Here is a 21634-nt window from a genome sequence, read left to right as displayed (position 1 = left end):
CTGATCGACTGTCTCCTTGGGATCACATTTCAGCCCATTAACACCATTAAAAAGCCACTAGAACCTCAACCAACCAGCAACCATTTAACCATTAAGACCCACAGGAGGAGAAAAACCGCCTCATAAGTCACAGCACCCTTTGTGTCCAGCTTCTATTAAAAAATATGTATCTTAATACAGTATGTATAATATTGTAGTTGATGTACATAGTGTCTGTTATGTAAAATACTCAATTAGTGGAAAGTCAGAACATTAATTGATTTTCTTTTTAATTAATTTATCTAAAAAAAAATAACAACAATTCTCTAGTTTCAGCTCATCGAAATAAAAAATGATTTAAAAAAAACGTTTTATAAACTAATAAAATAGATAGAGAAGAAGAATAAAGAAGAAGAATAAAGATTCTATCATTTAAACTAAACACATCATTGATTTAAAACAAAGGTCGTACAATGCCAGTTTATTCAAATGAATTTGCATATTGTTAATGCCACATTTTGAATGTCCACCTCGTGCTATGTTTGAGAAGTGATTTCAAGAAGTGGGTTTCTCAGAAGTACATTTGCAAGGACCATGAAACTCATTTCAGATTGGTCTTTCACTCCGTGAAATCTGAGAGCTTTTAGTTTCCTCCAGTAAGTTCAGCTCAGAGTGAAGGACAGTGACAGGACAGTTATATTCTATACAGTACAATATGTGAAAATAAGGGTTATTTATTTGAAAAAAATAGCTTTACAGTCATTTATAATAATGATATACTGTAATATTATATGCAAAACTACATTTAGCATGGTTTAATATCCGTAGCTGTCCTAAAGCCCTGACATGATGTAGGTGAGGAGCTTTGACCGTGACAAGCTTGTTCACATCATTAACTTGCAGAGAACGAGTTAATGACACTTTTATTTTGTTATCCAGCAGCAGCTCCACCACCTACGTGATGGAGGAGGACGAGCCGTCCTTTCTGGAGGCGATAGACTACAGCGCAGAGAGCGGCGATGAGGACGGAGAGCCTGAAACCGAGCACGTCACCGAACTCCCAGAAAACCCCGATCACCCGGAGCAGCTGTCAGACTCTGAGACCAATCACAGGGAATAATGCTGAGCTGTTTATCTCCTTTACACCTGGCAATACTAGCATAAACATGTCACTGCTTGGATTTTAAGCTGATCTTAAATATTTTATAGGTGTAGTAGTCAGGACCCTCCCTTTGCCTGGTTGATAAATACCTTAGCTCACCACCTGACCCTGTTACATAGACACCTACTGATATTATGTAGGCGACATTGAGGTGCTCCTCCCAGTCGGATCCGTGTTGCCGGCCCACTGGAGACAACTCTGTCGCTCAATGAATGTTCACACCTCTCACCATCATACTATAACCTCCATGAAGCGTAACCCCTGACCTCAGACACCATATAGCCTCTGAGATTCACGTATATCTAGCCGGAGCAGCAAACAGCACCACAGGTCCTTAACTTGAACCCGCGTCCACTCGCTCATGTCTCACAGCTGACCTTACACTAAAGCTGCCTGACGAGGCTGTACTATTGTAACGGAGCTGCTGTAGGTACTGTTTTTAAACCCCTCACTCACATCACCCTGTGTTTGGTGATAAGAGATCCAACCAACCTGCCTTCTTATTTCCTTTACCTTTCTTCAGTCTGCACTTTAACTTTTTACTCCTTTTGGTGACACTCCCTTATGTCCTTTCTTGCTTGCGTCCGTCCTACTTCCTTTCCTTTTTTTCTGACAAACCAAGGTAGTGGTTGTCTTAATGGGGAGACCAAACGGCTCAATCTTAGCTTAGCTGCAGGTTATCCTCTTTCATCCTGAGTGTAGTGTGTAAAAACACCTCCTCAGATCTACCTTGAGTCGTGACCTCACTCATCCTCTCTTTAACTCCTCCCTCTTTGGCTGCAGTGCACGTGGTCCCATCACCCATGTGCTGTTTGCCCTGCTTTATCCAAAATGGAAGCTATTATATTGCTAAATGTAGAATGTTCACATCTTCGAGACAAACCTTGTAGTATAAAATAAATGCAGATATAAAAAACACACAATAACTAATAACACAGGTCTGGTTTGAGGTCCTCGTTCATGCACAGCATAATAAAACATGAAGATGGAATGTAAAATACACACACGCACTGTTGGTGTTTTAATTGTTTTTAATAATAGACAGTATTATAATGTTAGGCAAAGCAGTAGCGAACAAGACGCATGAGCTGCCGGGAGCAGAAAACCCTTTTGCACTTTGGATAAACACTAGACGCAAAACAAAGAGAAACAAACACTTTACATGTCACAGTTAGCTAACTTCAACTTCAGTCCTCTCACTAGTGTGAAGTTCTCAGAGCCCGGCACAAAGCTGGCGCATACTTTGTTGTTTTAAAAGTTATACTGGAATTTAGTTTCCCTCTTATCCTTTCCTCCAATCTATATGTATATTTGTGGATTTTCAGAGGAGAGACCCATGCATATAAACAGATGGTGCTTTGTATTGAGAGTAAAAATGTAGTTTGTTTGTTTGATTATGTCTTTTATTTGTTCTTGGGGAGAAGGTATGTTTCTGTTGTACAGCGAGTGCATGGCTATTTTCTCTTGGTTATATTTTGTAATTTATGAGATGGAAACCTGTATGTATATGAGGCTTTTTGAGTGAGTATGAGTGCAAGTGAGTGTGTGTGTGTAGGAGTTTTAAGTTATTCCATTATTCAGCTCAGCTAATGCTCTTACAGTGTGTTTCTCCTTATTTGATTATCCGCTCTCACCCTCCTTCACTCTACCCAATCACGTTCTCTCTCTCCGTCACTTCAACCTCTTTCATTTCCTTGTTTTTCTCTTTCTCTCGGCTTACTTTCCTTTCAGATTTTACTCATGAACAACAGATATAGCTAGGGAGGTCATTGTTCCTGGCATCTGTGTGTATAAAGGATATATGATCTGAAAAATGTCCCTCTGAATTATGTGTGCTGTACTTATTTATGTTTGTCTGTAGAATGTTATGTCTGGTTATTTTTGTTTTGTGTTTGTTTTGAGGTAAACAGGCTGTGATAGCGACTCATTTTAGGTTGATTGTAATGCAGAAAATGGGAAGCCATGGGAAATAAAATGTGAATGTGGTAAACTGTCAGCTGTATTTTATTTTTCTTAATAACTGTCCTCTTGCAGACTTCCTCTCAAACTTGGTAGAGGAACTGTAATGTATCCTAACTGAGTTATGGGGAGACAGCGCTTTGATTGGCAGAACAAACCAGAAACATAAACAGGGAAAATGTTTTTCAAAAAATCTGGGTCTTATTTTCATAGTTTTGGTTTCACCTTTAGTTTCATCCTCCTACGTTGTTTTAGATAACTAGTTTAAACTGGATCTTTTTTAAACAATCCCTCATATTTTCAAAACGTGTACACTCCGTGAAAGCTGAAAGCAATTTCCCTTTCCACAAAGTAACCTGGTGAGGAAAATGTCAGTAGCACTGGTATAAACGTCCTTTGAAATTGTGAAATTGAAATACTTTCACATTACGAATAAAGATATTCTGATTCAGATTTTAGATAATCAGGGGACATTGTTAATTTAGGTACAGTATTAGCAATCTGATGGCTATGTGTATTGGGTTTATGAGTTTGACCAATGAGGGCACGAGATAAGTGTGTGTACAGATGGAAGGCTGACAGGCAGGTAGGCCATCCAGTTATTTTATCCGGGCCGGCCCGGTCGTGCTTTTTACAGTAGCCTACTACGGCTTCCACAGATGACATTTTGTTATGGATTTTTTGTCAAAGCACTTCAGATATTCATTGCTATCGGATGTTAAGACCATTCCATGGAATATAACAAAAAGTGTATCTCGAGCCGGTTTCTCAAACTTACCTACCTAAACTCAATAACTTTTGTTGTGGTAAAAAAAACAAGCAACTTTGTTAGATTAAAAACACCATTTGTTGCTGTAATTATTCTTCCTGTTCGAATTGAAAAGATCCTTTCCTAAATCTGTTTTATAGTTAAATCAAATCAGTGACCTCATTCTGGTCTAAATACTGTATCATTTAAAAGTTCAACCAAAGCTAATGTGATGCTTCAGCCGTCAGAGTTATCGGTTAATAAAAAAGTATTAACCTCAGAAGAAACTCACAGGATTTGACTAATAACATTTATATTCGGCTGAACTTCACTTAATATTTCATTCACAGTCAGTGTGAACAAGAGGAACGGTGAACTCATACGTATGGCCATGGCAGCATTGTTTGTGGACAGATGTAATTGAATACACTCTACATGTGTGTCATATCTATTGATCCACCTATTCTTTTCTGCACAGATAAGGGGAAATAATGCCTCTATATGTCTATCTAGATTCATATCTATTATTATCTGCAGATTAATGATTCTTGTTAATGCAAATGCATTTTTACAGGTGATAAAGCGATAAAGTTTTTGAATTGTTGAATCTAAAAGAAGATGCTTTAAAGATCTGATGTTATCTGATGTTTTTGTCCTCAATCAACCTCCTAGTGTGCAGCAGCTTCCAGTTCATTATTCAGAGCTTTGAAATATATATATATCATTTTTAACACTAGCTATTAGGAGAGGTAAAACTATGTTCTTATTACTACGACATGATCTTTACAATTAACCCCTGAAACATGTCAGTCTACAGCACTGCCTGCTTTTGGTTTGAGTTGATTTATTCCTGGGCTAATAGAGCATAAGTAGATACTCCATCATTTCTTGTCAGTGGCACAGTTGTGTACGCATTTGTTTAGCAATGTACCTCCGCTGCTTAAGTGCCCCCGAGTAACCTAATCTTTTGCTTCTGAGGAAATGAACAAGGCGAGAAGGGGCAAACAAAAAGCCAGCACAAGCATGTCTTTAAAAGAGGATTGTATGATGCTGAATAGATATAAATGGACAGAGGGATTGAGAGGAGGGGGAAAGAAAGGCATGGCAGAGAGAAGAGAGAGAGTGAAAGCAGGAGCGGAAGAAAAAAGCAGAGAGGAGGACGAGAGGAATTTGGAGAGGTGGAGGAGAATGTTAATCTGAGGAAGGCAGCGGGGGGGAGAAAAGCTCTTTTCCTCTCTAAGCCCCACGCCCTCACTTCCTGTCCCTGCTGTCAATCAGAGCAGCTGAAGTGCACCATACAAAAGCCTTCTCTCCCCTATATCCTCCAACTACCACCAAAAACACCAACCCCAACCAACCAATTAACTACTCTGGTCAGGGTGGAGGAGTTTGAACCACTCCTGCAGGTTTCTCATGTTCATCAGAGACCCCTCATCACAAATCTCTCTCCCCCTGTCCCACGCATCCATGCAGGCACCATGCCCACGCCCCCCCCCCATCCTCACACTGACCGGATCATTTCTGTAGTCTAAGTGTGGCTTTGCGGGCCTCCAGGAGCGAAGCCAATTAGTGCCAGTGTCCGACTCTGCTGTTTCTCTCCCTCACTGGTGGTCCCACTGAGGGGCAGAAAGGCTGCCATGAAAAGGTACAAGTCCACAAAGAGCGGCCGGACAAAGACGTGTGTGTGTGTGTGTGTGTACAGGCTGCATGTCACAGCACACACACTGAGAGAGGTGTGTGTGTGTGTGTGTGTGTGTGTGTGTGTGTGTGTGTGTGTGTGTGTGTGTGTGTGTGTGTGTGTGTGTGTGTGTGTGTGTGTGTGTGTGTGTGTGTGTGTGTGTGTGTGTGTGTGTGTGTGTGTGTGTGTGTGTGTGTGTGTGTGTGTGTGAGAAGGACATAAATTGCAGCTGGTGATAAAGAAGACAGCTTGACACGGATGACAGATGCAAACACATCGAGTTAAAAATCAAATGCCTCGCAAACATTCACACAGACCCACTTTTTCTCTTTTGCATATGAATAGCCCTAGATAGTAGACACACACACACACACACAGACATAATTGGTTACGTAGGGAGCAGAGCCAACTTGCACCTCTCGTTTCCGTGGCAACCAGAGAGACTGATTTTTCTAGAAGCACTTACTCACATCCCGTCTGTTATTCACTTGTTTGTTCATTCATTTCTCCTTTTAGCATTTCTTTATACAACTCTCTCTCTCCCTCTCTCTCTCTCTGCTTTTCAACCCATTTCCATTCCCTCCTCTTCTCCAATAAGATGCCCTCTTAGCATGCATATGCAAATGAAGCAGACTTGAAACCAATTAAAAGGTATTGAATAACGAACAGCATTGTTTCCTGAGAGATAGATGCTAAGACCCACTGACACAACATCTGAGCAGTTACACTGTCTGTGCAATATCAATTTGAACAGCCCTTGCCTGTTTCATCGGCACAATTCGACTGATTTGATCACTTCATCTGCATTAGTGGACCTCTTTTTTAACCCAAATGTAGCATCACTTTACCTCCCATCCCTTTCCAGTTCCTTCCTAACTAAGCGTTTGCATCTTGTCCTCGACTTCCCCCCTCAACGCCCCCGCAGATCTCTCCAGTGTGTATCAGGTTAACATTGGCTAACAAAGCAGGAAACAGGAAGCATATATTGCCCCATAGACAGAACTCTGGAGATACTAGATGGACACACACACACACACACACACACACACACACACACACACACACACACACACACACACACACACACACACACACACACACACACACACACACACACACACACACACACACACACACACACACACACACACACACACACACACACCACACCACACACACAAATATCGTTCTGCAGAAAATGGGGAAAATATGTCACAACTCCAGAGCAGGTTATAGCTTGCACATCTTCCGGCGCAAACTGAAAACTCATCTCTTTCGACTCCACTTCGAGCGTTAGAACTATTAACGAAGCACTTTTATACTAATAAAGGACTGGCTTACCTAAAGCCAGTTGAGTAGCACTTGAAATGTTTGGCTCTATGAAACCTGATGTACTTATATGATTCTGTTTTCTTCAAGGTTGTGTCTTCCTGGTCGAATGTACTTATTGTAAGTCGCTTTGGATAAAAGCGTCAGCTAAATGCAATGTAATGTAATGTAATGTTATAATTTTAGGAAAGATTTAGAGGGAAAAAAGACAAAACACACTGTTCTGTGCAGTTTGGAAATATATACAAAATATTCAGTTTCATCTAGTATTGTTTTGCTTTCAATAAGTTAGACTTGTGGCAAAAGGATATCATGTATATTTCTCAATAGCGGTGAAGGGCCGGATGCAGACTGGTCAAGTGCTACAAAACATGCAGGATGAGACCTTACCCAGCATACATTTAATTTGACCTTGGTGATTTTAATTGAACATCACAGAGGAAATATACTTGTATTCACACACAAAGGAGGAAAGAGTAAAAGATGATAAGAGGAAACATTAAAATCATATAAAGAATGAAAGTTAAGATTGAAGTAAGGGTAGAAGAAGACAGGAAGAAAAAGATGCTGAGAAAGAGGGAACGGAAGAAGGGACAGCTCTATAATCTTGTGTCAGCTTTCTGTCAAAGAGAGGGAGAGATGCTGAAAGAAATCCGGACAAAGAGACAGCTCTGATAGTCCTGTGTCAGCGTCCAGTCAGAGCGCAGACCAAGGCGACCTGGGGACGTCGATGGATGGACGCCAGGAAGGATAACAGCCACAACCCTCATGTTAACACAGCGACTTACACACTCTCCACATTGTGCACATGTTTGCATAAAACACACTTAGCAAAAAGCATAAAGCATTGTAAGTTGATGGGGTACAGACAGTAAACAGGGTCCTAATGAACGTGCTAGAACCGGTGAGAGGGGATGATGGATCCAGAGAGAGACTGACACAGACAGACTGGCACACAGGCTGTCTCAGGAGTGTAATTAATATGCACGTTAAAGTATGTCTGCTATAGATGTATGAGTGCAGCCATATACCCACTGTCTTTTTCCTTTCTCGACAGCTCAATGCAATGCAGCCAAAGATAAACAAAAGACAAAACACCAGCAAATAAGAAAGCGTCCCACCAATTTCACAAATCATATGAAGTATTACAAAGAATACTGTAAATATAGAAGATATTAAGGTTCCGACTTTGTTAAAGAGCAGCATTTCTTTCCTGAGCCTGTATTATGTCTGCAGCAGATATGTGCAGTCATATCTGAGTCATGAACTTGAGATGTTTAAACTGAAACAAACTCAAATAACTTTACAACCATTGACAAGCAGTCCGATTCAGTAAACGTTGGCAATTGGTTGTGTTGTCTCTGTTTTGCCTTCAGGGCAACCCTCCTTTTTTATATCTCACTGTTAATGTAAAAGTGCACACATGAAAGTCAGCTTTTACCATATTCTCTATTCAGGTGCAAAACCTGGACATAAAACACATATATCGAAAAGAGAATAGATGCCTTTGAGCTGCGTTGCTACAGGATGACCCTCGGGCTGACATGGCAAATGCACCGTAAAATAAGAATCAGAATCAGAAATCCTTTATTAGAACTACATGCATGTAATAATACACAATAAACTAACATATTAAGATATAGATGAAAAGCACACATTTGTTATACCGGAATCAAAATAAAGACAAATAAGTAGGTAAGTACACATCCATGGCTAAAAATGATAAGCAGCTACTTAAGAACTTAGTGACATAGTAATGTAAGGTGTTGAGACATTATACAAATTATGATTGATAATGAAAATCTAATGATTTGAAAACGATTCACAGTAGGCAGGGCTTCTAAAATTGCTCAGGAAAGCAGCTACACAGTTACAATAGTTAGCATAGATAAGAACAACAGCTCCCTGACCATCACTCACGGTGCAGTTCAGGGAAGACGAGGTGCAGGAAGGCCAAGTGGAGAATGGCGGACATTAAGTGGTGTAGGGGGAAAGAGGTGGTGGAGAGCACGAGAGTGAATATAGAGATGTGTGGAGACAGATTGTGTCATCAAAGTGCCCAAACGGCAAAAAGAGTGACCTGACCTTATACATATGTCCACATGCGTGTCTCGTTTTATTTTGATATTAACAGAAGTGAGTGTGAAAGGAGAGAAGGACGATGCAGGAATCTTAAACAGACGGTCACCCAGCAGCACAGAGGAGACTTCTGGGAGTTGAGGTGTGTGACAGCTGACGGACAGGTTGTTAAAGAGCTGAGCATCCCTGACCTGACCAATCAATCAAAAACACCTCTCGACAGTCTGAACACGTACCTTGGTTTTAGATTTAATGTGGATGTAGATGGGGTGATAAATTGTGGTTTCCTGCAGTGTTTTTATTTATACAATGGGGACACAGGAAAACATTTTTGCTAATGCTATGTCTTTTCCCCAAAGCTGTCAATTAAAACATGTGTAACCCACCCAAGGCTAGAGTATGTGACCTCTTGCTTGACCCCGGGAGGGTTGACTGAGTGACTGTCAGGGTAATAGGTGGCTTCCAATCCCATCAGAGAAAAAAAAGCAGTTGTGTGAACTTCCTCCAAGATTTAGGAGGCAATTTAAGGATTGAAGAAGGCAGCCAGTACTTGACTGCTGCAATTGACAGGGGAGTTGTTATCGATGCAGAAGGCAGTTGGGATGAGGGGTGGATTCCTGACTGAAAGAGCTCCGAAGCACTTTGGTATGTTAAGAGCAAACACTCACAGGAGCCTCTGTAGCTCATAGTGTGTACAATACAACAAGCTCCACTGAACACGTAACGCAATACATTCCCCTGAAGGTAACACAAGCAGGGCGGGTCAAGGTTCATTCACAGGCCAGAGCATTTTGTGTGCATAACAACAAAAAACACAAGCCAAATAAGACATTCAATATTGTTAATTTGTCAAATGAGGAATGTTGCACTTACAAAGTTAACTAAAATTGTTAATCTGAAATGTGGTTCCCTTTCCTCTGTATAATCTGCATATTGACAATCTCATTATTGGGGCCAAAAGCAAACAATTACTTTAAACATATATTCAATAATTATTTGAGCCACTTTTGGGGCAGTGGAAACAAGCTTATCCCATTTCTGACATAATTGATGTTGCGATAGAGAAGAGAGTTGGCAATAATCCAATAATGTGTGGAAGGGAGCTTTGCAAACCATTTACATTTACAAAAACCTTTATAACACACTAGAGGAAAGGGAAAAAACCCAGAAAGCATAAGGCCTCGCTTCGTGGATTGTAAATCCCAAACATTGAGCTGAAAGACACCAAAACACAGAGAGGAGAAGCAGGGTTTGGTGACAATTCTATGAGAGTAACACATCACATCAAGATATTTTATTTTCATAGGAAGATATAGATTAATGCATCTTGAAAGGCACCTAAGTGGTTGCAATAACCTTTAATCTCATTATAGTAGGTTGAGATATGGAAGCTAGCGAGAGCCAAAGGAATAAGGATTTAAAGGTAGGCGTGTCAAACTATCTCCATAAATGAGTAATATCCTACTCAAGTTGTGTGACGCAACATGCAATGTGTTCGTTTAGCCTTTTGCACCTGTGGCTTAGTCTTTCTAATTACATCCAATGTTGTCTCTCTTTCCTGCATCTCTAGGAATGTGAGTTAAGGGTTTAATTATCCCTCGTGACCCTCATCAGAGCCAGTCTACACCAATGACACTCATCTCAATCAAAGGGAACAATGAGCACATGCAGGTGCACACAAACGCAGAATGGATGGGGTGAACACACACATTATATTCTCACAAGGGGCAGAGGTTCCCTCAGGATTAGTCAATTATTAAGCGGTCTACCCCTCTAAGAAAGAGTGTTATTGATTGATTATCACTATAGGTTTAATAATTTAGTTGTTTTAATAGCAGAGATATGGAAGCAGTGGGAAGATGAAGAGTCAGGGACAGGGGGTGGAGCCGGAGGAGGAGGAGGAAGCGGAGAGAGGGGACAAAAGGAGAAAACTTCAAGGAAAAGGAAAAGAAGAAATACAGGAGAACAGAGAAAATATGAGGGTTGGTAAAAAAGAGCCGAATGCTAATGAGTGTGAGGACACTGACTGAAACCGACGGTAGAGGAATTGTTTCTTTGTTTCTTTGCCACTCCTGGTGGTTTTCTTTCGTGGAAACGTGTGGTCAAAGGATACAGTAATGGGGCTGCAACTAATACATATTATCTTTCTCTATTATTTGATCAAATATTCAGTTTAGTCACATTGTTCGGTATATCAAATGTAAACAAATGTGTCTTTGCAACAGAAAACGTATATATCAAGCACATACATCATGTATAATGGAGATATTGTTTGGATATTTTCTCATTGATGTCCACGGGAACGTTTTATGTCTGTGGAGATGTCCTGTGGGGATTGCCCACAGTATTGAGTATGTAAGTCGCTTTGGATTAAAGCGTCTAACAAGTAACATGTAATGTAATGTAATATCAGATAATAGGGAATCAATAAATAAGTCCAAGATAACAGATTCAAATGTGATGCCTTATTAGACCTAAAGCATACGACCTAAACATATTCAGTTTATTATTAAACAGAGAAAATAATCGTATTGGAGGAGATTAATTCCTTTTTGTTTGGAAAATGACTCTGAATAAGTCCATCAGTCAGCTAATCATGCAATTGATTACAGCTCTTAATACACCCACTCTCCATTTGGATTTGCTTCATGATATTTGGGATATTAAAAAGAAGTGATTTTTTCTTTGCTTGGCAATTAAAGCCTAATCACACTTTCATAACAAAATAATCTGCGCGCAATTAGCTTCTCCTATAATAAGCACCATGAAATTCAAATCAACATGTTGAAATCTGGGAGAAATCCTTGCAGGCACTCTTGTCATTTTACCAACCGGTATCTGCTGTTTAGATTATGTATAACGAATGTTGTGCATGTGCATCCTTCCTCTCTCTGTTTTTTCCTCCATGCTCATCTCTCAGGCGTCTATTTAGATTATTCTCTGCCTCCTGAGTCGGACTGCGGGAAAGGTTTTTGTGTGAATTCTGAAAATTGTAAGAAAGCAGGTCAGCCACTCTTACACCTGCACTTTAAACCGTGGCATTTTGTCCGGTGTGTTTCTCTTTGTTAAAAATGCATGAACCAACTGTGCAGGAGAGGCTCTCCAGTCCGAGGAGCACTGCCTGTCTGTAAAATGCATGAAAAAGGGTTTTATCCCCCACTTGTTTTGTGGAGTTGGAGAAGAAGAGAAGAAGGCTTACAGACACTCTGTCAGGGTTTGAGTTTTTGTGTGTCTAGTTTTGGGGTTATTTTGCTGTTCTGTCCTCCCTGTCGTTAGTTTCCCTGGTTTGTCTGATTGTGTTCACCTGTTGCCCTTGTGTTTCTCCTCCCCTGCCCGGCTGTTTCTCGTCTCGTGATTACCCCTCCCTGTATTTAGTCTTGTCTCTTCCTGTGTTCAGTGTTGGTTCATTATTTGTCGTTCATGTCTCCCTTCATGTTAGTCACAGTCCCTTTTTGTTTGGATGCTACCTCGTGCCTTGTACCTGTTCATGGATTCTTGTTTTTTCAGCTTTTGTGAATAATGCTCGCCTTTTGTTCCATTTTGAAACCTGCTTCCCTCCTCATTCTGCATTTGGGTCCTATTTTTCCCCAACCCTGACAGAATGAACCAACCTCATATGGACCCAGCAGATAATCCCTTTGAAGTGGAATTGTATGCTGGCTTGCAGCTATAGTGAATGGAGGGGAGCAACCAGTGCGGAGCAAAAGAGGGCTGCCCTGGCAGAGGCGTACCAGAGGGCAACAGAGAAACCAGGGTTAGTGAAGTTCTTACCTGGCTGGATTATGAACTTCCTCCAGACATGCGTTTCCCGGCCTGCTAGCCCCCTGCCTGCCACAGTTCCCAACATAGCTTATTTCGTGAACGCCTTGATGGGTCTCGTCTGGCTTTTGGAGGTCCACGGAGCCTCCAAAAGGCTCCTAAGAGAAGGAGACCCAGGTCCAGGCTACCAGCCCGAGCCCCTGCAGCCATGTTTCCGGCTCCAGCACCGGCCCCAGCAGCCATGGTTCCAGCCCCAGCAGCCATGGTTCCGGCTCCAGAACCGGCCCGCAAAGCCATGCTTCCGTGCTCCATTACCTGGCTCACACAGCCAGGGTCCAGGCTTCTGTTCCGTGCCCAACAGCCATGGTTCCGGCTCCAGAACCGGCCCCAGCAGCCATGAGTCCGGCTCAGTACTGGCCCCAGTAGCCTTGGTCCAGACTCCAGTTTCGGCTCCAGTACTGGCTCTCCGGCCGACGCCAGCTCCCCGTGTCCTATTGGCGTACCGGCCGACTCCAGCTCCTCGTCTCCTGTTGTCTCTCCGGCCGACGCCAGCTCCCCGTGTCCTGTCGGCGTACCGGCCGACGCCAGCTCCCCGTGTCCTGTCGGCGTTCCGGCCGACTCCAGCCCCCCGTGTCCTGTCGGCGTTCCGGCCGACTCCAGCCCCCCGTGTTCTGTCGGCAAACCGACCGTCTCAAGTCTCCTCTCGAGTTCCGTCTCAAGTCTCTTCTCGAGTTCCCTCTCTAGTCACCTCTCGAGTCCCCTCTCAAGTCTCCTCTCGGGTTCCCCCTCCAGTCCCCTTTCAAGTCACCTCTCAAGTCCCTACCCAATGTCCTGTGCAGTTGAAGGTTCCGCTGGAGGTCCTGCCAACTCCATGTCCTGTCCCGTTGGGGGTCCCGCCGACTACTCTTGTGCCGGGGGTCCTTCCTGCCAACCCTATGTCCTGTGCCGTTGGAGGCCCCGCCGACTACTGTTCTGCCGGGGGTCCTGCCAACCCTATGTCCTGTCCCGTTGGGGGTCCCGCCGACTACTCTTCTACCGGGGGTCCTGCCAACCCTATGTCCTGTGCTGTTGGAGGTCCCGCTGACTACTCTTCTGCCGGGGGTCCTGCCAACCCTATGTCCTGTGCCGTTGGAGGTTCCGCTGGGGGTCCTGCCAACTCCATGTCCTGTCCCGTTGGGAGTCCCGCCGACTACTCTTCTGCCGGGTGTCCTGCCAACCCTATGTCCTATGCCGTTGGAGGCCTCGCCGACAACTCTTCTGCCGGGGGTCCTGCCAACCCCATGTCCTGTTCCGTTGGAGGTCCCACCGTCACCTGTCTCGCCGGGAGTCCTGCCAACTCCTTGTCCTCTTCCATGGGGGATCCTGCCGACACCTGTCCCGCCGGGGGTCCTGCCTACTCCTTGCCCTGTTCCGTTGGTGGTCCAATCGACACCAGCCCTTGCTCCATCCGGGGTCCCATTGACACCAGCCCATGTCATGTCCAGGATCTCGTCTACGCCTCTCCCACCGGCTCCGGTTCCTGTCCGGCCGGCACCGGGTCCGGCCCGATCTCCGGAGCTGTCCCGTCAGCGCCTACCTGCCCGTCCTCCGGATTTTTCCCGTTGTCGCCTTCTTCACCCTCGAGCCCGGCCCCTTGAGTGCCGCGGTCTTCGCCCTCATGCTCGGCCTCCTGAGTTCGCCCACTGTGGCCTTCACCCCTTTATGAACTCTGCCTTGCCCCCGGGCCGTCTGCCCGAGACCCCCTCCATGGACTCTGCCTTGCCCCCGGGCCGTCCGCCCGAGACCCCCACCATGGACTCTGCCTTGCCCCCGGGCCGTCCGCCCGAGAACCCCTCAATGAACTATGCTTTTCCTGGGCTGTTGATCCAGACCCGTCCTCCGGACCCCCTCCACCCACCCAGTTTGAAATGTTTGACTTTGTGTAGGGTCGTCTGGAATCCATCCCTTGAGGGAGTTATGTCAGGGTTTGAGTTTTTGTGTGTCTAGTTTTGGGGTTATTTTGCTGTTCTGTCCTCCCTGTCGTTAGTTTCCCTGGTTTGTCTGATTGTGTTCACCTGTTGCCCTTGTGTTTCTCCTCCCCTGCCCGGCTGTTTCTCGTCTCGTGATTACCCCTCCCTGTATTTAGTCTTGTCTCTTCCTGTGTTCAGTGTTGGTTCATTATTTGTCGTTCATGTCTCCCTTCATGTTGGTCACAGTCCCTTTTTGTTTGGATGCTACCTCGTGCCTTGTACCTGTTCATGGATTCTTGTTTTTTCAGCTTTTGTGAATAAAGCTCGCCTTTTGTTCCATTTTGAAACCTGCTTCCCTCTTCATTCTGCATTTGGGTCCTATTTTTCCCCTACCCTGACACACTCTAAAAACATGCGGAGACCTTGCACCCACTGCTCTTAAGGTTGTCAACCTCCTTTCGTGCTTATCTTTAAAAGAGAGAGAGGAAAGCGAGAGAGAAGAGAATTCTGCTTTATATAGGACACGGGGTAGGACACGTTCGATTCTTGTTTTTGTTCGTGTGCTGTCGATGGGATTCATTCCATTTCAAAGCGCTGTTTGACGCTCCGTTTAAACTTTGCGCACTGCCACACCAACATCCAATCACAGAGTTTGAGGACTAATCACGGGGTTTGTGAAGCAAAGCACATGGTGTAGTCCCAAACGATAGCTGAGGATTCTGGGTAGTCTAGTGTCTTCTGCCATCCTAAACTCCGAAAAATAAAAAAGCATTAAACCAATGTTGTGTAATTAGCAAGGATAATCTGGTGCTTTTGAGTTGATGAGTAGTGTAGATATCACTGTAAAATCAATCGACAGTAAAGAGAATACTTACTTCCGGGTGTAAAATCCTCCGTTATCCAATAGGAATGGACCCTCACATTGCCTCCAACTGCCGCCGACATGGACCGATGCGGTGCTTCCCTGAGCGTCAAATACCGCCGCCGATGGGAATACATTGCAATCAGTTGATAGCTCTTTGCGTCCGTTTATTAAGCTGAAGGAGACTCGGCGCCTCACAACTGCACGCCATAGGACCCTGACCAAGCATCGCTTCTGGACGTTCAGGGAGTGAGACTGTGTTGAACAAAGCCATTACGATCGGATCAGAAAATATCCATGTCTGCAGTTCAAAACATGCATACTTTGTTGTTTCATTTGGAAAACGTTTGTTTTTGTCAGCTTCTGTTGTCAAGGTCATGAAGGATTTGTAAAAAATACTTTTAAACCAGCAATTACTGATATATATCTATCTCACATTGTCATACTGTGTGTCAGTGTTGTGTTAATAAGTAATTGCTGGTTTAAAAGAGAAGCTGTTAAAGCACTAGTGGTCACAAAGACTAGAAAAGCACTGGTCCTCATGTACCATGCTTTCATTCAATCAACCAATCAATCTTTTGTTCACATAAAATCAGCAAGGTACAAAGTAGAAACCATAAAGATGATGTTAAAGAGGAGGTTGATGGAAAATAATAAGAGGTATATAAAGTCCACAACCAGCTCTTCAGTCTTGTTCAATAGATACAAAGCGACACTATCATTCTGTTGGAGTTGTGTTTCTGGACATTTGGTGAATTCACTCTTGTTTGTTTTCCACCAAATCCTGAGAGAAGTGTCTGTCTCTTCGCTGCTAAATGCTATGTATGTTCACCAGCCGGTCCCTTTGCTGTTTGGCAGTGTTACATAGTTTTTATGATTGTCCAATATTCACACACAAAGCTTTTATTAAACGAAGCTGTTAAGGCTCATTTCCACTGTCCGTGGACGCTGTTTTAGAGTTTTGGTGGTTAAGCCACGAGAGCCTAATCAGCAAACCGTCTTCCGAGGCCGGCGAGGTTTAAACCCCAAACCCCTGACCACAACTCCCAGCTACCCCAACACCACGTACACACACTCACACCAATAAGATGCATCCTTAAGTCCCTCAATTCATGAAGCAGGTAACAGTTTGGCCCTTAACACTCACCACACTCCCACAAACAAACAGCCCCCCTCCTCCCCGGGCCGGAGAGCCACTGGTGTGATTGCATTATTGATTGGCCTGGATATGTTTTTTTTTCTGTTTCTTCCTTCTTAAAAGCATTTAGCAATCTGGCAATTAGTTAGAGCTTAATGTAGGATGTCAAAACAGTGCTATTGATCCGGCATGCAAGGAGGAGAGATTGATCAGTCAACTCATTACGCTGCTGGCGCTGCCTCGTCATAAACACTCCAGATGAGAGTCCATCAAAAGCCCATCCCTCTCTCTCTCTCCTCTCTCTCTCTCTCTCTCTCTCTCTCTCTCTCTCTATCTCTCTCTCTCTCTCTCTCTCTCTCTCTCTCTCTCTCTCTCCTCTCTCTCTCTCGCTCTCTCTCTCTCTCTCTCTCTCTCTCTCTCTCTCTCTCTCTCTCTCTCTCTCTCTCTCTCTCCAGATGCTTGGTTGCACTGTCTGCACCTGTTTTAAAATCTGTCTTGTTTTTTTTCTTCTAATTATTATTGCTCTCATGCTATTTGTCTTATATAAAATGTATCTTTCTTTGCATTGATTGTAACCCACAAGCAAAACATTGATTTCCACGTATTTTTCCCATTATTTCACTTTATACCATTTATCTCTTCTCACATTATTATTACTTCTCTGTTTCCTTCAGACATCTCAGTCTCACCGAAATAAACAAGCAGTTGTAATTGCATTTCAAGAAATGCCAAATTAAGCTGATTTATTTAAATTTGCGTGACTTAAATTAATTAATGTGTCAATCATATAAAGAATCAGGCAGTTGCAGATTACATTTGCAATAAAATGTGTCCCCGCAGCCATTACAGAGAGTCATGTTGTTAAGTGGACAGTCACTAAGCTCATTAAAGGTGGCACAGGCAGCAAAATAATAGGGGCTGGCATTTATCAAGCACTTCACTGTTTGAATTTGGATTAATGTTGTTATTTTTCACATCAGTACCATTCAATATTTAGCTCTACTGAACAGATGGGTTAGAACAAAGGTTGAAATTAGGAAATCAGAAATTAGATGACACTGCCCTTACAAAAAGATACGGTGTTGGGTTTGTAAACAAAAATTAATATTATAACAACATAAATTGTTCCTCTGTTGCACATGTGCATCACAGACTGCTGCTTGAAAAAAGCAAACGTTGAGTTTAGTCAATAATTAAAATGCTTAAAGTGCTAATACATGTTTTGTATTTAGATGTGCATACTAATCATCTTCAGATCATTTTGCTTATTTTTGCACTGTTGTTTGCTAAGTTAATGACATACATGAGTTGATAGGTTTTGCATGTTTATTGTACAAAAGAAAACACATAGCATCAACACAACTATCATAATAAGTTCAGCAAGAACACAATTTATCAGCTTTATGCATCCTACAGTTTTATAATTATGATAAATCATAAATGACTAACTCCTCTCCAGCTTCACATTCTGTTAGTGGCCTGACAATTTCCCGTATAAAGTATACATCTATCTATCTAAAACGCAACCATTTGAGATTATAGAGGTCTGGATCCGGGCAGTCAAAATACATCACTTTGTAACAACTTTGATGACTTAGTTTGGGAATAAATACAGTAAAATGAAAATGTGCAATCCAACAGCAGCTTCGCAAACTAATAATGTGTCTGAAAACTCCAGATCAGCTAAAAAAAAAAAGGTTCTTGTCAGCGTCTGTCTCTCTGTTTTCCTCTCCAGCCACATTCACTTTTCCCAGGCCCCTTCTGTCGTTTTCCCTCCACCCACCAGAGGCCCTCGCACTTTCCCCTCCTTTTCACTCACCTGACTGCTTCACCCCTCTACACACCTACCCTTACTTCCTCACCAGCCCTGCAGATATTCAAGCAGCCATTTTCCATTCACTGCCTGCCAGTTTGTAAACATTCATTGTAGCTTTCATGTTCTCCCAAGTTTCTGATTCCTGTGATCCCATTACCTGGAACCTATACCCGCCTGAACTTTTATACCAATAAAGGACTGGATTACCTAAAGCCAGTTGAGTAGCACTTGAAATGTTTGGCTCTATGAAACCTGATATACTTATATGATTCTGTTTTCTTCAAGGTTGTGTCTTCCTGGTCGCATGTACTTATTGTAAGTCGCTTTGGACAAAAGCGTCAGCTAAATGCAATGTAATGTAACTTCAAACTGTTTTTGGAGTTTGGCCTTCCTGGTTTCGACCGTTTCCTGCCTCATGACTCCTGCATCCTGCATGTCCTGTGTCTAGACCTGAGGTGAGATGTGTCAAATGTTATCTCAGTCGTAACGTAATGGCTCTAAACTACCCTAAACTCATCATCTTCCTGGTTCATCTGTATTCTCTGAATACACAGACAAGTGATTATTAGTGGTCTTCTCATGTCACCCTAGAAAAAACATATTTTTGTATCTATTACACCATGTCATCAAAGCTGCCTTTCCCTCACTCTTTATGCTCCTGAACGAAACAGCGTGATGTGTGTTTCTGTCTCCGCCTCAGGTCTAATATGTGTATCTTATTGTTGTTTTCCTGAGGAATCATTGTAAAGCGAGGAGAATTAGTGCATCGTGAGGTGGGGTTGTGTAATGTAACAGCTGTGGCTGATGGACTCACCTTATTTTTCTGTGAGTCTAGTCAGCCCTTTATCTCTGCTGCACTTCTGCTTGTTTTTAGTGTTTACTTGATAACAGCTTTCAAATGGGATGTCAGCACATGTAGAGAGGAAAACAGCAGCAACACAAAAGATAGCACTGAAGAGGGTTTCTGGATCAAGTCTAGACATCTGTTCTTACCAACATGCTCATATCTCCCTCTGTTTGTCTCTGTTGTTTTTCACTCTTGTCTCATCTCTCTTCCTTTTTCCTCATCTTCTCCAGCCGGCACCATCTCTCCCGCTCTCTCCCCCCTCCCCATCTCCCCCTGTGCCCCAACAAGTCTTATATTTCCAATGATGATTTAGCTCATACATCTTGATAAAGCCACTGGCTGTTCCTGTTCTCTGGAACAGGAAACTCTAGCAGGAGCAGGAGGAGACAGAAGATGACCTCGTTCACGGGGTTGTCCTGTTTTTCTGTGCTTTCCATTTTGATGGTGTCCTCTGGGAGAGAGCATGCTTGTGTATTGAGAGCGTCTTTTTCAGACGAATTCACTCGAGGGGTCTGCAGAGGTGTTGTTTGTAATCATTGTTTGTTCAGCCACCTTTACACTGTGGTCTGTTTCTAATCACTTCTGTGGAGTTTTTAGTTTTCCATTACTTCTTATACTTTTCTAGCCACCTCATGCATTTACGTTTGTAGCAGAGGAACAGAAATGAAACAGAAATCCAACCTGTTCCCTCAAAATGATGTTTGTATACTGTTCTTCAAAAATGCTAATATTATTCACAGATACTAATCTAGTTCACAGTACTCATTAAGTAAACATTGCCTTCTCACATTCTCAAAATGGCTTCAGACGAATCAATTGTTAACTAATGTTACAAAACAGATGTATATGATATTTGCTGGGAAATAAATTATAACTCACAACCAGTAAAAGTGTTTGTTGAGAAAGACATTACTAAAGTTACATTAACAGGATTTAATGGATCTTAATTGATGAGAAACTCAATTTGAAAGATAATAAATATCAGCCACAACTGCATATTGTTTTCAGCTTGTGAATCTGTGTGTGTGTCGCAGAATATGCTCCTACAGACTGCTCCTGTTGCAAGGAGGAGATGTTTTTCTTGAGTATTCTTCCAGGTCTGTTTCATCACTCACATCAGCGTCTGTTTTCTTAGCAAAATCCAAAGCTGTGTTATCTCTGCTAGAGAAGACAGGATCCCCATTTATTATTTCAAATATGTATGTTCAATTGGACAAATCAACAACCTTAACCTTCAAATGTATCATACATCCCGGGGACAGTACTGTGAAGTACCATGTCCAAATATGGAGTCAACAGATAATGTTCATTAGAAATGTTTCATCATGATGTTGACAAAAATGTAAATTTGTGGCTGAAATTTGTACTTTAACTAGAAAACAATCAAGATATTTTTTCTTTTGAATATTAAACACAACAAATAGTATTCAGACGGAACAAAGCCTCATGTGAAACACAATCATTACGCTTCACATTTCTAATTGTAGCATGGAGGAACTACAAATCTCCTGCTCACAAACAGATGCACACCTTGGCAGGGGACACACACACTTCTCCTGTGTGTATGATGTCACCACGCAGGTGCAGCGGTGAGGGATGAACTTCTAATGACGGCCTGTCATTCCTTTAAACATCTCTAATTGGTCCCCGTCATTATGAGGCAGCCTGAGCTCGCCCTGGCTTTGTCTCCGCTGAACATTGTTCTTTTGTGTGTTTTCTCTAAGACTATGTTTTTGTTTTAATGACACATTGTCTCCGAGCAACTGTTTGCTCTTCCCTGCTGCTTTTTAGATCTTCTAGGATGAGGCTCCTGCTAATAGTATAGTATTAAGGCAGAGGATGCATTACTGAGGCTTTGATGTACAACATGCTTTACACAGACACTAAGCCCCGGTTTGGCAGCCATTATTCAAAGCTGAAATAAGTGCCAACGGTGTTTTTTGTAGGGTTTCAGTCACTTGGGTCAGGTGACATATCAGCTTTTCAGATGTTTCACCAATAATTTAAGCGGCTTTTTCAGGCTTTAAACTCCATCTTAATTATTTGTAGGTAACATTTTCAGATAGCGAGAGCTTTTCTTTCTTTCACTTTTACATTTCCGTAACAAAAGCATATCCTTAATTTCACTCCCCGTCTTTTTTTCCATAAAAAGGTCATGCAATGGTGTGTTTTATTCTAATGATTAATTTGTCCATACAGTGTTTATCATGGACTACTTGGAATACTATGGCTGCCACTGGTTGCAGTTTAATAAGTGCTTTAAGTAATTAGTGTGACTTAAAGGCCAACAAAACATGAATTGTATTTTACTTTCTTTGTATGTTACACT

General features: G+C 42.6%; 1 protein-coding gene across 3 annotated transcripts in view; it reads left to right on the top strand.

Annotated features, from left to right (window-relative positions):
• Positions 1-3134, top strand: part of agtpbp1 (ATP/GTP binding protein 1) — a 29951-nt gene extending 26817 nt beyond the window's left edge. For 2 of the 3 annotated variants that reach the window (XM_034234888.1, XM_034234886.1), the window contains one exon: positions 919-3134. In XM_034234888.1, the coding sequence (XP_034090779.1) occupies positions 919-1099 (181 nt within the window). In that variant the 3' untranslated portion in view covers positions 1100-3134. The remainder of the gene's footprint in view (positions 1-918) is intronic. The other variant, XM_034234887.1, reaches the window with a different exon arrangement.
• Positions 3135-21634: the final 18500 nt, after the last annotated feature.

The sequence above is a fragment of the Gymnodraco acuticeps genome, unplaced genomic scaffold (genome assembly GCF_902827175.1).
Source record: "Gymnodraco acuticeps unplaced genomic scaffold, fGymAcu1.1, whole genome shotgun sequence".
In the NCBI taxonomy this organism is placed as follows: domain Eukaryota; kingdom Metazoa; phylum Chordata; class Actinopteri; order Perciformes; family Bathydraconidae; genus Gymnodraco; species Gymnodraco acuticeps.
The sequence above is the reverse complement of the archived record's forward strand: the minus strand, read 5'-3'. Positions and strand labels throughout refer to the sequence as shown.